Consider the following 18664-nt stretch of genomic DNA (forward strand, 5'->3'; position numbering starts at 1 on the left):
AAGCGCTACAGCGGTGCAGCTGCATCGGTGCAGTGTTTTAAATGTAGGCCTGCTCATAGAGGTACAAAGGTAGGAAGCGACTTGCCCTAGGTTATTAAGCCAGTCAGGGGCAGAGAGAGGAATAAAATCCTAAATGTCTGAATCCCAGCTCAAACCACTTCCCCGGAGTAGAATGCTGGAGCTTTAGTTCTTAGCACCATTTGCTCAAACCCACCATCTGCCCCCACAGCTGTGATAGAACCTAGGAGTCCTGGCTCCCAGCCCCCCCTGCTCCAACCACTGGACCCCACTTCCCTCACAGAGCCAGGGATGGAATCCAGGAGTCCTGGTTCCCACCCCCTGCTCCAACCACTAGACCCCACTCCCTCCCAGAGCTAAGAAGACAACATAGAGCCCTGACAAGAGATCATTGAAATGAAATGACTTACTGCATTCCCCAGTGATCCTGCATCCCTACCTGGATCTTGCGTGGATGTTCCTGGCTCAAGCTGATGGTCACGTTGTAGACCTCTAAGGTCACTGTTTTGGTGAAGGACACGGCCTTGCTGCCTCGGTTGTTGTTCTCCACTTTGACATTGAACGGGGTGAGTGTGGGGTCCTCGGAGCAGAGAGCCGCAAACTGGTAGATGCAGGTGCCCATAAAATCATACTTTTTCCCATCAAAGGTGGTGTAGTGAGGGTCTCCAGTACCTATGCAGGTGGAGTAGCTGATTGCATGGCAGCCACGGACCCCATTGACCACGGAGCATCTTTCTTTGGCCTTGCAGCTGTTCTTCCTGCAAACCACTGTGCCCAGGCTGGGGTCACACCTGCACTGAGAGTGGCAGTTCTCATCGTCCCAGAACTCCTCACTGGGTTTGTAGTAGCGGCCTTTGTAGTCACAGCCACAGCTCGCCAGGGGGACGCACTTGTCAGTGCTGAGGACGTAACCGTCATTACACTGGCAGGTCTCCACGCAGGGCTCCCGGCAGGAGGAGGGGGCAGTTCGGTCAGAGCAGCTGGCTGGGCAGGCGTTTCCACAGGCCTCGTAGTGGCTGTTCTCAGGGCAGGGCAGGGCTGGGATAGGGTTGAAAAGGGGAAATTTAAAAATACAGGAAATAAATGAAACAACCTGCCTAGACGCAGTGAGATCTACAGACAAATTCTTATACGCAGTGCATTATCCACCCTGCATGAAACAGCCAAAAGGAAAAGGACGGTGGAATTAACTTCTGCATTCAGGAACCAAAAAGCCATATATGTCTGCAGCCAAATCTCACAGGCCATGAGTCAATCAGGGTCAGCGCTTGGGTATAAAGAACACTTAGGTCTGCAGGAAGTGCTAGGTAAGAGTACTTTCCCTTGAGTTAGTGCTGACCTTAATGGCACAGTGTGGACTAAGGGACGCTGTTCTGCAAACAAAGGAGACGGATCTGATTAGGAGGTGATCTCCACTTGTGTCCATGCTGACTCCAATGCCCCAGTGTTGCACTAGTGGGCACTGTGCTTCAGGGAGTGGGGTGGAAGGCTCAGTAGGGGATGCTCACTCCTTGGAATCACTGCTGACTCCAATTCTCAAGGGTGACACTAGGGGACGTTGTACTGCAAGGAGCGGAGTAGGGAGCTCAATAGGTGGTGCTCAGAGTCAGCCCAAGAAACCCAGCCATTCACAACCCTATGCTCAGGTCATTCACCATCCCTTCCACCGACAGAGTGAACAGATCGGCTAATGGAACTGAGCTAAAACCAGATTTACCTTTTCATGGGAAATATCAAGATTTTGGATTTTCTTCTGTTCCAAAAGGGAACGGAAATGAAATTCCTGTCCCAGACACTGTTGCATGTCGACTGAAGTGTTTTATTTTGATAAAATCAAAACACTACTTTCAGATTTCAATCTTATAAAACTTTTTAAAAATGTTTTATATATCTAAAAATAATTAATTTTGTTAACAGTTGTTTCAAAATGAAAAATTGAAATGCTCCATTCTGAAATGTTACTGACATGCTTTGTCTCGCACCTTTTGAAATTAAATTTTGTCAAAATCTGAACTTTTTTCTAAAATTTTGAATTTGACAAGAATGGTATTTTTCCTCAAAACTCCGGAGGAATGAAAAACGTCCAGGTTTCTCTACTGACTAGCCCGATCATGCCCGTGTCAGTAAGGACACAAAGCTGTCAGACTCACCACAGCCAGATGGCATCCTCCAGTCATAGACGGTGGCCCCATGGTCTCGGCAGCTTGCTGCATAGGCCTCCAGCGCCTGGCACAAGATTCTCGCAGCGCCCCTGTTCACACACACGTCATAGATGCAGCTATCAAAGAACTCACTGGAGTTCACTCTGGAGTGACACTCTCTGAAGGGCCCTCCTGGTGCTTTGCTGATCAACCCACAGTGACTGTCGCCCCCGTACAGCTTCCTTGTGCTCTCATCACATGTCAGGCAGTTCTCTTGGCAGGAATCCCAGCAAAAAGGATCCTGGTCTTGGACTTTCCAACTAGCAGCCCAGCCCACGATGGAGGAGACTTTGGTGCCACTGGCTGATGTCATGTCATCTTCAGGGTTCTGGTTGAAGTTCCCACATAGGCCACACGTGGCCCCATAATAGCTGCTGGGGAGGGTGATCACCAGATGCCAGTCCCAGTTGTATGCCACCTGGAGACCAAAGTCTGTCTGCAGGATGGCGCGGAAGCCGCTCTGGTACACTCTGATTTTACCGTCTGAGAGTGTCACTGGGAGACTGGTGATCACGCCGTTTAGCTAGAGACAAGGACAGGATGGGGTGTTATTGCTCTGTCATCTTAACTTGTTCTTACTGCATATGTCACCTCACCACTCATTTTGACTGTACCTCATTGTCACCCTAACCAGTGGCATGTACAATAAGGGGACCAAATCCTTCATCATAAGAACATAAGAATGGCCATACTGGGTCAGACCAGGTCCATCTAGCCCAGTATCCTGTCTTCCGACAGTGGCCATTGCCAGGTGCCCCAGACGGAATGAACAGAACAGGGAATCATCAAGTGATCCATCCCCTGTCGCCCATTCCCAGCTTCTGGCAAACAGAGGCTAGGGACACCATCCCTGTTCATCCTGACTAATAGCTGTCACTTTTTACTCATTCCTTACTCAGGAAGAACCAGTGAAATCAATGAGAGTTGGCCTGAATATGTTAAGAATAGGTTCAACAAACACCTGTCAAGGATGGTCTAGCTATACTTAATATTGCCTCAGCCCGGGAGATGGACTTAGATGACCTCTTAAGATGCCTTCTTGCCCTACATTTTTAGAATTCTGTATACAGCACTTATCTATCTACAATATCTACCTACAGTATCTGTCTGTCTGAAGAATTCTCTGTCTATCTATCCATGCACACTACCTAGCTATATTGACTAGTCACCTACAAAATCTAACCATCCATCCATCCATCAATCCACCCACACACTGATCCCTCTGTCAACATTATCTAGTGTGATGGGGCAAGGCCAGATGGCTACAGTAAAGTACTGAGGAACAGGTATGCTAGCTCCAGGCTAAACAAATCCCTAGGACCATGGTAACCAAATGGCAGTTGCTCCAGGTTAATCAAGGCACCTGGGGCCAATTAAGATCTTTCTAGAAGGCAGTGGAGATAGCTACATTGATTAGAACACCTGCAGCCAATCAAGGCAGGCTAATCAGGGCACCTGGTTTAAAAAGGAGCTCACTCCAGTCAGGAGAGGAGGAGCCAGAGGAGAGAAGTGCATGTGAGGAGCTGGGAGCAAGAGGCACAAGGAGCTGAGACTGAGAGGGTGTGCTGCTGGAGGACTAAGGAGTACAAGCATTATCAGACACCAGCAGGAAGGTCCAGTGGTGAGGATAAAGAAGGTGTTTGGAGGAGGCCATGGGGAAGTAGCCCAGGGAGTTGTAGCTGTCATGCAGCTGGTACAGGAGGCACTATAGGCAGCTGCAATCCACAGGGCCCTGGGCTGGAACCCGGAGTAGAGGGTGGGCCCAGGTTCCCCCCAAACCTCCCAACTCCTGATCAGTCATAGGAGGAGTTGACCCAGACTGTGGGTTCCACCAAAGGGGAAGATTACTGAGCAAATCCTCCAGTAAGCGCAGGACCCACCAAGGTAGAGGAGGAACTTTGTCACACTAGCTATATTATTTACACACCCATGGTATCTATCTACAATATCTAATTATCTAGAAGTGTCTAATACACAACCTGTGATGTTGTACACGATATGATTTTATGAAAAATATGCTAATGAGTGTGAATATAATGTAACTGGAATATGCTTCATGCAAAAGGTCTCTTATAAGGTATCATTACAAATCTTATCTACTGAGTGTGATGGTCCTATTTGTATACATGTATCACTCTTCTATCTGAAACTAGAAATATGAAATATAACTCTGAGGGCCTATTGTAATTATGCAAAGTGTGGGCCATTAATGGTGGTTTGGAATCTTGATGGCTCCTATCAACCAGGATAATGGACTGTGGATGGCTCTGTTTGCAGGCAGGCCTTCCTGTGAGTCAGGCTGGGAAGAATGAAGGCTTGGGGTTTTACAGTGACATGTGATCATGTCACCTGAATTGGAATCCATCTTTAACCTGGTGTTTTTCCATTGAGAAGGAGGGGTGGGAACCCAGAGGGACAAATGATTCCTGCCTTATGCAGAAGATATATAAGTGGGTGGAACAGAACAGAGGTGGTTGCCAACATGAGAAATCCCCTAGCTATCACCTGAGCTGGAACAAGGGCTGTACCTGGGGAAAGGATTGTGCCCAGACTGGGAAGGCGTCCAGTCTGTGAAAGAAACTTATTGAAACATCTCTGGAGGTGAGATTTTCTCTGTATTCAGTTTTATTACTGTACTAGGCTTAGACTTGCATCTTTCATTTTATTTTGCTTGGTAATTCACTTTGTTCTGTCTGTTACTACTTGGAACCACTTAAATCCTACTTTCTGTATTTAATAAAATCACTTTTTACTTATTAATTAACCCAGAGTGTGTATTAATACCTGGGCGGGGGTGGGGAGGCAAACAGCTGTGCATATCTCTCTATCAGTGTTATAGAGGGCGAACAATTTATGAGTTTATTTGGAGTTTACTGGGGCTTATTTGGGGTTTGGACCCCATTGGGAATTGGGCATCTGAGTGTTAAAGACAGGAACACTTCTTAAGCTGCTTTCAGTTAAATCTGCAGCTTTGGGGCATGTGGTTCAGACCCTGGGTCTGTGTTGGAGCAGACTGGCATGTCTGTCTCAACAAGACAGGGTGATGGATTCCCAGGCTGGCAGGGAAAGCAGGGGCAAAAGTAGTCTTGGCACATCAGTTGGCAACCCTAAGGGGGTTTCTGTGATCCAACCCATCACACAACCCATCTGATATATCTGTATGACCCACATGACACTTTGGAAATCTCCAGAATCTAAGCTTTCATTTTTGTTTGTTTGTTTTGTTTGTTTAAAATAATTTTTTGGCCTTTATGGCTGGAAGGAAAACCTTCCAAATGTGCCTCAAGTGTGACTAGTTCGGCAACATCTGCCTGAGTCTGCAGAGAGCCTGAAACGGTGACCCTCTAACGGTGTAAACTCCACTGCCCCTACTAAGCAAATCAGAGCATCAACTGTAAAGCCCATGGATAACACTTCAGTGACAACACTAGCTATTTATTCCCTGTGTGGCAAAAGTGCTTCCCCTACATAGAATTATAGGATCATAGGACTAGAAGGGACCTCGAAGGTCATCTGATCCCACCCCCTGCACTCATGGCAGGACTAAGTATTATCTAGACCATCCCTGACAGGTGTTGGTCTAACCTGCTCTTAAAAATCTCTAATGACGGAGATTCCACAAACTCCCTAGGCAATTTATTGCAGTACTTAACTACCCTGACAGTTAGGAAATTTTTCTTAATGTCCAACCTAAACTGCCCTTGTTTAAACTCATTGCTTCTTGTCCTATCTTCAGATGTTATCGAGAACAATTTATCTCCCTCATCCTTCTAACAACCTTTTATGTACTTGAAAACTGTTAGCATGCCCCCCCCCGCCCCACCCTCAGTCTTCACTTCTCCAGACTAAACAAATCCAATTTTTTAAATCTTCTCTCATAGGTCATGTTTTTTAGACCTTTAATCATGTTTGTTGCTCTTCTCTGGACTTTCTCCAATTTGTCCACATATTTCCTGAAATGTGGTGCCCAGAACTGGACACAATATTCCAGCTGAGGCTTAATCAGTGTGGCCACAGGGTGCTTTGGGAAGGGTTTGCAATGCCTCATGGGGCAGGCACAGTGTCACATGATGCAGGTTTCCCAATCCTATTGTTTCATGGGCATCCTACTACACTGTCAGCTGTTTTTAAACTGAAGTGTGTGTGTGGGGGGGAGTGACAGTGTGTTTTGGGGGACAGAGCGTGTACCAGCATGTTGTCTTGTAAGTTCAGACAGAAGCAGGAACCAACCAGTCCTGAGGCAGGGGAGGGGGATATCCCCGACATCAGCCCCCACCTCCCTTCCCAGCTCTCTGCACAGCAATCTGTCTGCCTGCCTGCCTCTCTCTCTCTCTCTCTCTCACACACACACACACCGGCTTCTGTGTTCAACAGCACGAGCATTCCATATTAATGGTTTGCTTGGTGTCTCTGAGCAGATCGGCACAGCACGCAAGGGCTGTCAGAAACGGAGCTTTGAAAGGGGAGGGGCACATGTCTCCAGGGCAGCCGAGTTCAAAACAATGAGCAGAGCAGCCACTTGAGGGATTATGGGACACGTCTGGAGGCCAATCGATTGGTTTCTGCGCTGTAATGTGTTTACACTGCCAATACTGGAGCCTCTGCGCTTTAAGGCTTACGACTCTCATCAAGGTGGTTTTTTTACAATGCTGCAAGTGAGGTGTTTCTGTGCACTAAGTGCCTTGGCAGTGTGTACACCTCGGGAGTTACACCAAAGAAAGCTTCTTTACTGCACAGTAGCTTGCCAGTGTAGACAAGGCCTAAGAATTACTTCTTGTGTCTTGCTTACAACACTTCTGCTAATGCATCCTAGAATGTTTGCCTTTTTTTGCAACAGTGAATCATGGCATGTACAAATGCATTGACAGAGGCATAGCATGCAAGTCATGGGAGGTGATGGTATCGCTCTACTTGGCACTGGTTAGGCCTCAGCTGGAGTAGTACATCTTATTTTGGTCACTCCTGTATAGAAAGGATGTAGAGAAACTGGAAAGGATCCAGAGGTGAGCAACAAAGATAATCAAAGAGATGGAATGCAAGTGTTAGGCCTGAATGAAGATATAGCAGACAAAATAGGTATGCCAACCTGACTGAAGTCAGGCTAACAGAGGTTTCTGGGTAATCCCAGAGTGGAAAAATAGTGAGAAGCAGCATTGTCTCACAAAGCCCTGGAAAAAGTGAGATAAGCCAGGGGCTGCATTCCTGGCATAGTACCAGCTGTGCTGTGTTAGGAACAGTGTTTGAAGAACTGATAAGAAACCCTAGCATCCCACAGTTCAGATTCTTACTCCCTGGTTTAGTTATCGGCTTGTTTTAAACTCCCCTGCATTCCTAACTTTTGGTACTTGTTAAGATATTATTAACAATCTAATGTTGTAGACATAGAGTCTAGGCACGTGTGTATATTAAAAGTGTCTAGTTTCTAGTTGTTAGACAAAGGGGGGTGGGTTGTTCAAGTGAATGATGTATGACATAATAAAACTGTCTATATAGGCTAATACTAAGCTGTAAAGAGTGGCTGGTTCTCTCGGGAGACGAGCTGCTCTCTATTGATGCGTGCACTTGTCAATAAAGAGCTTTTGATCGGACCTTGCTGGTGTTGCCTGTCTCTCTGCGGTCAGACAACGAACTTCGCTGTCGGGGTTAGAGTCCCTGACACAAGTCAGATGAGTAAGGCTATGTTTTAGTCGTGGGTATTTTTAGTAAAAGTCATGGATAGTTCATGGGCAATAAACAAAAAGTCATGGCACCCTGACGTGTCCATGACTTTTATAAAAAATACCTGTGACTAAATCTTACCTGCTGGGAGGGGGGCACTCCTAAAGACTGCTGTTGGGGGGGGGAGGAGTCCCTGCTGCTGTTGGGAGGAATTGCTGGGGGGGAGCTTCGTGGGGTGACGTTTTGGCCGGGGGGGCAGCCCAGGCCCTGCTGCAGCTGGAGTGGGGTGCGGCCTGAGGCCCTGCCACTGCTAGTCCAGGTGGGAGAGGCCTGGGTCCCCGCTGCCACCGCAGCTGGTCCCGGACCACTGCACCAGGGCAGCGCTGGGGACCAGTTGCCTGGGGCTGCCAGAGCAGTGCCTGGTGTGGCTGGCCCTGGGGCTTCCTCAGCTACTGGGCGGTCCTGGGGTCAGCTGCACCAGAACTGCAAAATTCACGGATGTCATGGAAAGTCACAGAAGCCATTACTTCCATGACCTCCATGAATGATTCGCAGCCTTACATATGAAGGAACTGGGTATGTTTAGTTTGCAAAAGAGGAGATGGGGGGATATGATAGCAGTCTTCAAACACGTAAAAGGCTGCCATAAAAAAGATGGAGGGCAGGACAAGAGGCAACAGGTTCAAACTACAGTAGAGCAGATTTAGATTAAATCAGGAAAAACTTTCTAAACAAAAGAAGAGCAGAACAATGGAAGCAACTGTTTAGCAAGGTTGTAGAATGGGTTTCACAGGAAGTTTTCATCCATCTTGGAGGATTTAGACACATCATGGCATTATGGCAGGGGGTTAGATTAGATGACCCTCGAGGTCCCTTCTAACTCTATGGTTCTATGACTCTATGTGTGGGATAAGCATCCCATCACACCTTGGTCATTTTAATAGATCAAATGAGGCAAGGATTGGGGCTGAAGCAGTTTGTGTAGAGAACTGGGGGTTGCTACAGAGAATGAGATACGAAGAAAAGGATGAAAGAGATTCACACAGACAGGTCAGGAAAAGAGAATCAGAAACAGGAAGATGCAGAAAATGGAGGGAAAAAAGGGCAGAAATATATCTGAGCCTCAAATGGAGCAAATTTTCTCACTGTACAATGAACAGAAAAGGAAGGAAATGAATAATAAATACATAAATTAAAAATTAGTTCCTTCTAGAGATGTGCAAATAATAGATTAGTAATTATGAAAAATTAGGGAAAAAAGTGTTTCAGTCTAACTGGAAAAAAATCACATTTTTGGTGAAAAGTGGAAAGAAAATTGTTTCAGATCAAGCAAACCGTTTTTCACTTTTTAAAATATTTGAAATTTGAAAAAAATAAAATTAAAGGAAATTTTGATACAAAACATCATTTCAAATGAAAAAACGGACATGTTTTATTTAAAAAATGTTGAAACAAAACCTTTCAGTTTTTTTAGATTTTTTTTTCTCGGCCAAAATAAGTTGCCAAAACTGATGCAAATTCATGAAAGGTTTCAGTGCACAGAATCTGCATTTTTCATCAAACAAATGTTTTGGATGAAAATTTTTGCCCAGCTCTGGTTAAGAACATAAGAACAGACATACTGAGTCTGACCAATGGTCCATCTAGCCAGATATCCTGTCTTCCGACAGTGGGCAATGCCAGGTGCTTGCAAGTGAATGAACAGAAAAGAGCAATCATTGAGCGATCCATCTCATTGTCCACTCCCAGCTTCTGGTAGTCAGAGGCTAGGGATACCCAGAGCATGGGGTTGCATTCCTGGCCATCTTGGCTAATAGTCATTGATGGATCTATACTCCAGGAACTTATCTATCTCTTTTTTGAGCCCCATTATAGTTTTGGCCATAATCCTCTGGCAATGAGTTCCACAGGTTGACTGTGCGCTGTGTGAAGAAGTATTTCCTTTTGTTTGTTTTAAACCTGCTGCCTATTAATTTCATTGGGTGACCTCTTGTACTTGTGTTATGTGAAGGAATAAATTATACTTCCTTATTCACTTTCTCCACACCATTCATGATTTTCTAGATCTCCATCATATGCCCCCTTAGTCACCTCTTTCCCAAGATGAAAAGTACCAGTCTTTTTAATCACTCCTCATCTGGAAGCTGTTTCATACTCTTAATCATTTGTGTTGCCCTTCTCCGTACCTTTTCCAATTCTAATATAACTCTTTGAGATGGGGAGTTCAGAACTGCATGCAGTATTCAAGGTGTGGTTACTAAATAAAGACTATATTCTCCCTCTGATCTCTGTGCAAACCTCTGATAGGCCATTCTGCTGTGCATATTGGGAAGTATATAGTTCTGAATTTACACTGCAACACATGCACCATAAATAAATATAGAATTCAGCCCTCTACTGAGACCTGTGATCTATGCCACCTACTCCCATTGATTTCAATGGAGTCGTGATTTCACCTCTATTATCAACCTATCCAACACTTCTTTCTTTCTCTGTCCCTTCTATAGGAGGGACAGTCTTCTCCCATGTATCTTCTAACACCTGAAACAACCGTCCCACCTTGTCCAAGGTTAGAAACGTCACCTGAAAACATCTTTCTTCCCATTTGCCTGTGTTTTTCTCTCTCACATCCCCTGATTCTAGGATACCATTTGTGTGAAAGCAGCAAAGCTAACACGGCTACCCCTCTGATATTTGTGTGAAAGACACTATGCCAAATCAGCGTGTGTTAGAAGGTGCAGTCCTGAAATCGGAGACTTACCCGGACTTTCCCAACTTCCCTCTTGTAGATGGAGATGTTGTACCCGTAGACATAGATGTTGGTCACTCGTAGAAAGGAGATAGCCTGGCTGCCCCTGTTATCATTCTTCTCATCGATGGTAAAGGGCTCCAGGGAGCGGTCAGTCCCACAGTACTTGGCAATGGTGTAGGTGCAGGTGCCCTGGAAGTCAAACTTCAGGCCATCAAAGGTGTGATAATGTGGGTCCCCCCAGCCCCAGCAAGTTCCCACGTAGTCAGGAACACATGTTGCGTGGCCATCCTCTGTCTTGCAAGTCTCCTTGGTTCGGCATTTCAGGGTTTGGCAGGTTTCTGAAAGGAGAAAGCCCAGTTACATCAACAGAGTGGGGGACTCAAGTCAAGTGTCTAGGCCACGGGAGCAAGATCTGCCATGAGCACAGCATTCATGCAGAACCAACTGAACCAACCAAGGCATGTTGAGAATACTCAACAGAGCTTGGCTTGCTGCAAGCTCTGGTCCTAGTCCAGGTAACACTCAACCGTGTGAGCAGTTCCATTGAAATCAAGGACGTTACTCACATGTTTAAAGTTACGCATGTGCTTAAATGCTCCAGGTTCTGATCCAGCACACCCTCAATAACCCATTGCTGTGGCACTGAAGTAATTGGCTAATTCACAGTGATTCCTTTGGGAGCGGCATTTCAGTCCATACATCAGTGAGCAGGCCTGCCGACAGCATGCGGGGGAAGGGGGCAGTTACCCAAGGGCCCAGGCAATTTAAAAGGGCCAGGGGGCTCCTGGCTGCTGCAGCATAGCAGCCAGGAGCCCCAGGCCTTTTTAAATCATCCAGGTGGGCCGCAGGGCTCCTAAGCACATGGGGGTGGTACTGACGACAGCGAAGGCAGCCAGGCAGGCATGTGGAAGCCCTGGCCATGCCAGAAGAACACACCCACCAGCACAGCTGCCCTGGGGCCTGGAATTGCTGTCAGCGGGCGTGTCAGTGAGAGCCACACATGTTAGGGGTTAAATTCTGAGAGTTGTAAGCACCTTTGACTCCGATGTATTTCAATGGAAGAAAATGTTAATCTCCTGGATCCCCCTTCCTAATACCTGGATCGCCCACAGCTTTGTTCTTATGCTGTTTCACTCTGAAGAGCACTAGAAATGTTCCACAGACTCCTATGGCCCATAGACAATGAACTACACCATTGCCTGCTTGCTAGCTATGTTGCACTTAAAGCCAAATTGCAGATAAGCTACCTGTGTCTATCATGCTTTCAGGCTTGCGAGTTCTTCGAGGAGACTACTAGGGTACACTTAACCAAACAAAGGAAACCCTGCAGAATAGGGGGAGCTCTACTCTAAGAATCAGTGCAGACCCCAAAGCCCCAGAAACCTGGATATTCCCATCCCCATGCTCAGGTCACTCGCTATCCCCTCCATCAACAGGGTAAACTGTCAGATTAGTCTCATTGCCACCTGCTTTGACAGAATACCAACCTCGAGATTCATCACAGCTGGACGGCGTCCTCCAGTCATAGACAGTGACTCCATGGTCCCTGCAGGAGTCTGCATAGGCCTCCAGCGATGCACACAGAATGGTCTTGTCCTGCTCATTCAGACACACGTCGTAAATGCAGTTGTCAAAGACTTTGTCGGGGCTCACCCTGGAGTGACAGTCTCTAAAGGGCCCTTCCGGTGTTTTACTGATCACCCCACAGTGACTGTCATCCCCATACAGAGCTCTCTTGCTCTCATCACACATTGGGCAAGTCTCTTGGCAATTATTCCAGCAAAAGGGGTCCCGGTCTTGGACTTTCCAACTGGAAGCCCAGCCCACAATGGAGGAGACTTTGATGCCATTGGAGGACATCATGTCATCTTCTGGGTTCTGGTTGAAGTTCCCACAAAGACCGCACATGGCACCATAATAGCTGCTGGGGAGGGTGATTTCCAGATGCCAGTTCTTGTTGTACCCTACCCGGAGGCCAACGTCCGTCTGCATGACGGTGCTGAGGCCTTTCTGGTATAGTCTGATTTTACCGTCTTTCAGCGTCACCGGGAGACGGGTGATCACACCATTTAGCTAGAGACAGACAGGAGGGGAGAAACACGAAGGGCATTATTCTTCTTTCATCCTCACTTGCTATTACTCCAACTGTAGCCTCACCATTCATTTTGGCTGTTATTCATTGTCACTCTAACTAGCAGCAAGTAAAATAATCGTCAAATATTAAATCACTGTTTACCCATTCCTTACTCAAGAAGAACAACTGAAATCAATCCCTGAATAAACATAGTATTTATCTAGCTTCACTATCTACCTACAGTATCTGTTTCCAGAATTCCCTATATCTCTACATAGATTCTACCTATCTGAGATAGCTATCAATCTAGCCACAAAGTCTTGGTTTTGCTATCTATCTATCTATCTATTATAAGGTTTTCAAACATACAGATGAGATGTATTTATGTACTTGTATTGCCCACATGACATATTCAGCTGACAACATCTGTTTGGGATTCTGTTTGTGTGAGACACTACACAAAAGTACTGTGCTTTGTAAGTTGAAAAGTGCCAGAGCCCTGAGCTGGGAGACTCACCCGGACTTTGCCAACTTCCCTCTTGTACATGGAGATGTTGTACCCATAGATGTAGACGTTGGTCACTCGCAGAAAGGAGATATCCTGGCTCTCCCTATTGGCGTTCTTCTCATAAATGGTGAAAGGCTCCAGGGTGGCGTCACTCCCACAGTATTTGGCCAGGGTGTAGGTGCAGGTGCCCTGGAAGTCAAACTTCAGACCATCAAACGTTTGATAGTTCATGTCCCCTGAGCCCAAGCAGGTTCCCATGTAGTCAGGAATACATGATGCGTGGCCATCCTCAGACCGGCATGTCTCTTTGGTTCTGCATTTCAGAGCATTGCAGGCATCTGAAAGAAAAAATTTTGGACATATCAACATGGCAGGGAACTCAAGTCCAGCATCTAGGCTCCTAAGCGCTACAGTAGTATAAATAATAATAATAATAATCTATATATAATAAAGCAGTAAGGCATGTACCTATGGCATGCCAAGAGTCCTAGAATATTGTGAGTTAGAGGTATCTCAGTCAACCACCACCCTTACTCTACACCTAGTTTGTATACAACAATTTCATTGGTTGTAATGAGTCAGTGATATAAGGGAGCCTGCCCCACAGTTCTTTAAAGATTGATTCACCACCTGTACAACTTAACACAAACTCTCCAACACAGTCCACATGCCCAAACAAATCAACACAAAATCCCCAAACATGATCCCCCAGACACCCCGCCCCCTCATTTGTCACTCACACAGTTCAACACAAAATTCTTCAGCCCAGTCCCCCGATACAAATTAACACAACCACACAGCCAGCACATGATAAACCCAAACACATCGCTTCTCATTACAGCACACACTCCTCTTTCACCACCTTCCAAAATTTCTCAGCACAATACAAACACCTGCCCAGCTATATTTAGACTTGCCATAAAACAATAAACATCAGTGGCAAAGCTGTGGATTATCAATTAATAACAATAATGATAGCATGGGAGAGTCAGACTGGTCATGAGCATAACCTTCACGCGGAACCAGCTTAGTCAGATGGCAAGTCCATGATAGTCAACAGAACCTGGCTTGCTGCAAGTTATAGTCCCAATCCAGCAAAGAATTTAACCATGTGAGTAGTTCCATTGAAATCAATGAGGCTACTCACATGCTTAAAGTTATTCATGTGCCTAAGTGCACATGTCTCTGATCCAGCAACATGCTGAGCACCCCCAATAAGTTGTTTCTGTGGCACTGAATTCACTGGCGAATTCCCATTGACTCCAGTGAGACTAGGATTTCAGTCCATAAATCAGCAAGGGCTGCAGGTGCTAAGAGTCAAATTGTGAGAGGTTTAAGCACCTTGAGATCCCATGCATTTCAATGGGAGAAGAACATGTCATGGAGCTGCCTCCCCTCTTAACTCCACAATTGTCTATAGCTGCTTCACCCTGAAGACCACCAAAAAAGTTCCACAGCCCCCTATACTCCATAGACACTTAGAAACACTGAACTCCACCATTGTCAGCTTGCCAGATACATCACACTTATAGGGTATATATACATAGGAGACTTGGGCAGCTACTTTGCATCCACACTGATATTTTTAGATATCAATCCCAAGCCGAGTGTGTGAATGTGCACCTGAGCTGAGAATTATGCCATCCAGCTGCTGTGTACATGTACACTAGCCACCTGAATCAGTGATTGTTTTAGATCTCATTAACTAACAGGGCCAGGCAGGTTAGCTCTTGGCTGAATGACTGCTAGAGGGAGCTCTACCCTAGGAGTCAGTGCTGACCCCAGTACCTCAGGGATCCTGGATATTTCCATCCCCATGCTGATCAACAAGGTAAATAAGAAACCAAGCTGCCAGACTCACCACAACTGGATGGCGTCCTCCAGTCATCGACAGTGACCCCATGCCTCCTGCAGGCGTCCGCGTAGGCCTCCAGCGCCTCACACAGAATGCTCTTGTCCCCCTCATTCAGACACATGTCATAGATGCAGTTGTCAAAGAAGTCATCAGCGCTCACCTTGGAGTGACACTCTCTGAAGGGCCCTCCCGGTGCTTTACTGATCACCCCACAGTGACTGTCATCCCCATACAGAGCTCTCTTGCTCTCATCACACATTGGGCAAGTCCCTTGGCAATAATCCCAGCAAAAGGGGTCCCGGTCTTGGACTTTCCAACTGGCAGCCCAGTCCATGATGGAGGAGACGCTGGTGCCTTTGGATGACATCATGTCATCATCTGGATTCTGGTTGAAGTTCCCACATAGGCCACACGTGGCCCCATAATAGCTGCTGGGGAGGGTGATCGCTACATGCCAATTTTTGTCATATGTGATCTGGAGGCCGAAGTCCGTCTGCAGGACGGTGCTGAGGTCTTTCTGGTACAGTTTGATTTTACCATCTTTCAGCGTCACTGGGAGACTGGTGATCACACTGTTCAGCTAGAGACAGAGAGGAGGGGGGAGGTATGATAGGTGTTATTGCTCTTTCATCCTCACTTGTTCTTACTGCAACTGTAACCTTGCCACTCATTTCGGCTGTAAATCATTGTCACTTTAACCAGTGGCATGTGAAAGAATCACTGAAATCAATTATCAGAGGGGTGGCCGTGTTAGTCTGGATCTGTAAAAAGCAACAAAGAGTCCTGTGGCACCTTAAAGACTAACAGAAGTATTGGAGCATAAGCTTTCGTGGGTGAATACCCACTTCGTCAGACACACATAATGGAAATATCCAGAGGCAGGTATAAATATTCAGGCAAGAATCAATGTGACTTTCCCTGAATAAACACAGTATTTATGTAGCTACACTATCTACCAGTTTCTATTTGTCTGCATAATTATGATCTATCTATCTATCTATCACAACAATGTCAAACACAGAAGACCAGTTGCATTTATGTACTTGTATTGCCCATATGTCGCCTGTATCTAGGATTCTATCTGTGTGAGAGACACTACACAAAAAATACTATTTGTTATAAGTAGAAAAGGCGCAGAGCCCTGAGCTGGGAAACTCACCCGGACTTTGCCAACTTCCCTCTTGTAGATGGAGATGTTGTACCCGTAGACATAGATATTGGTCACCTGCCATAAGGAGATTTCCTGGTTCCCCCTGTTGTTGTTCTTCTCATCAATAGTGAAGGACTCCAGGGTAGGGTCGCTGCCACAGTACTTAGCGATGGTGTACTTGCAGGTGTCCTGCAAATCAAACTTCAGGCCATCAAAAGTTTTATACTGTGCATGCCCTGAGCCTTGGCAGATTCCAGTGTAGGCAGGAACACATGCCTCTTGGCCATTTTCAATTCTGCATCTCTCCTTGATCCGGCATTTCAGGGTTTTGCAGGGATCTGAAAGGAGAAAACCCAGTTCTATCAACAGGGCAGGGAACTCAAGTCCAGTGTCTAGGCTGGGAGATCCAGCCCTGTCATGGGCACAGCATTCATGCAGAGCCAGCTGAGCTAGCCAGAGGACACTGAGAATTTGGTTTGCTGGAGGCTGTGGTTCCAATCTATTGAAACACTTAATCAGGTGAGTTCAGTTGAAATCAATGAGGCTACACACATGCTTAAAGTTATGCATATGCACAAGTGCCTATGGCTCTGATCCAGCAAAGTGCTGAGCACCCTCAATAACACATTGCTATGGCACTGAAGTCATTAGCCATAGGTGCTGGAACTAGGAGTGCTGGGGGTGCTGCTGCACTTCCTGGCTTGAAGTGGATTCCAGCGGAGGTAACGTTTACAGTTTGGTTCAATGGCTCTCAGCATCCCCACTGTAAAAATTGTCCCAGCACCCCTGTCATTGGCTAACTCCCAGTGATTCCATTGGGAGAGGGAATTCAGTCCATAAATCAGTGAGAGCTGCAGGTGCTAATGGTCAAATGCTAAGAGGTGCTAAGCACCTGTGACTCCCATTGGAGGAATAGTTAATCTCAGAGATTTCCATCCCCTCCTAACTCTCCACAGCTCAGTTCTTATGCTGCTTCTCTCTGAAGTCCACCAGCTCAGTTTACAAAGGCTAGTGTGTGTCCTCTCCACATCGAAGGAGGGGCAGACTGGATAATGAACTTACACTGGTCAGGCTTCTGACCAAGCAAGATGGTACAGTTCTGGGATGCAAGTAGGGTGACCAGACAGCAAGTGTGAATAATCGGGACAGAGGGTGGGGGGGTAATCAGAGTCTATATAAGAAAAAGCCCCAAATATCGGGACTGTCCCTATCTGGTCACCCTAGGTGCAAGGCTGGGGAGCTGGGGGGATTTGGCTGGAGCCTCCCTATTGTTGGTTCATGGATGGCTAGGAGAAGCATTCATGTAACTTGGTTTGGCGTGTCCCTGCCTGTGGATGTCTAAGTGCAGTACCCGCCAGAGGTTTGTAGGTTGCCAACAGCATCACAGTGAGAGGATACCTCAGGTCATAGGCTCTGACTTCCCCACTTTCCCCTGGGTGCCTGACCTCCCCCCGCCCCTGGCCCCGCCCCCACTCCACCCTTTCCATGAGGCCCTGTCCCTGCCCTGCCTCTTCCCACTCCTTCCCCACCCCCATTCCAACCCCTTCCCCAAATCCCCACCCTGGCTTCACCTCTTCCCCGCCTCCTCCCCTGAGCGTGCCACATTTCTGCTCCTCCCCCGCCCTCCCGGAGCTTGCTACCCAGCCAAACAGCTGTTTGGCGGTGGCTGGGCAGGAAGCGCTGGGAGGTAGGTGGAGGAGCGGGGAGGTGGCATGCTCAGGGGTGGGGGGGTGAGGGGAGCTTGGCTGCCAGTGGGTGCAGAGCACCCACTAATTTTTCCCCGTGGGTGCTCCAGCCCCAGAGCACTCACGGAGTTGGTGCTTAAGCGCCAGGTTGGACAGAGGGCACAGCAGTTCCACAGTCCAAATTGAACCCTGGGAACCACTGTAACAATCATACTTCTTGCAGAATTGCAAATTGGCTATCTCTGTCTATGATTAGCTAAGCAGGATCAGGCTGGTTAGTTAGCAGAAGGGTATTTATTGAGGAAAAATAAGCTGCATAAATAATCTGTTGTAAACTGGTTTCTCCCATCCTGACCTCAGTTATTCCACCCACAGTAACCCCTCGGGGCATATTTCAATCAGTGACTCTCCTTCACCTTTGCTGATGCAGTCCATGACACCGTCTCTGATCTGGCAAGTTTCTTCTCTGGCGCAGCTGTGAGCTTTGCAGGTCACCTCTCGGGCAGGAGTGCAGGTGCAGCTTTGCTGGCACTCATTTGTCAGGACGGTCTCTCTGGGCTGAGGGGACGTTTGGTAAAGGGGAAATAACACAATGTAACGAGGAAAAGATTATTTATAATAATTTCTGGCAGTGCTTGTGATAAAGTAGGGTTTTATTCATTTTGTTATGTTGCATGTGATTCTTACAGTCCTATACTAATACTGTGTGTACCTTAGTTTCCCTGTGTACTGCATCTATACTAAGGTGGTAGGAATTGGGTGT

The 18664-nt window shown here is 46.8% G+C and overlaps 1 protein-coding gene across 4 annotated transcripts in view; it reads right to left on the bottom strand.

The window, feature by feature from the left end:
• LOC123351805 (IgGFc-binding protein-like) overlaps window positions 1-18664 on the bottom strand; it is a 117800-nt gene that overhangs the window by 12425 nt on the left and 86711 nt on the right. For 2 of the 4 annotated variants that reach the window (XM_044991454.1, XM_044991450.1), the window contains 8 exons: window positions 18318-18459; window positions 16226-16554; window positions 15073-15646; window positions 13221-13549; window positions 12117-12702; window positions 10639-10967; window positions 2169-2742; window positions 458-1056 (listed from right to left, as the gene is read on the bottom strand). In XM_044991454.1, coding sequence (XP_044847389.1) covers window positions 458-1056; window positions 2169-2742; window positions 10639-10967; window positions 12117-12702; window positions 13221-13549; window positions 15073-15646; window positions 16226-16554; window positions 18318-18459 — 3462 coding nt within the window. The remainder of the gene's footprint in view (window positions 1-457; window positions 1057-2168; window positions 2743-10638; window positions 10968-12116; window positions 12703-13220; window positions 13550-15072; window positions 15647-16225; window positions 16555-18317; window positions 18460-18664) is intronic. The other 2 variants (XM_044991451.1, XM_044991453.1) reach the window with 2 other exon arrangements.

This window comes from Mauremys mutica, chromosome 17, assembly GCF_020497125.1.
Source record: "Mauremys mutica isolate MM-2020 ecotype Southern chromosome 17, ASM2049712v1, whole genome shotgun sequence".
NCBI lineage: Eukaryota > Metazoa > Chordata > Testudines > Geoemydidae > Mauremys > Mauremys mutica.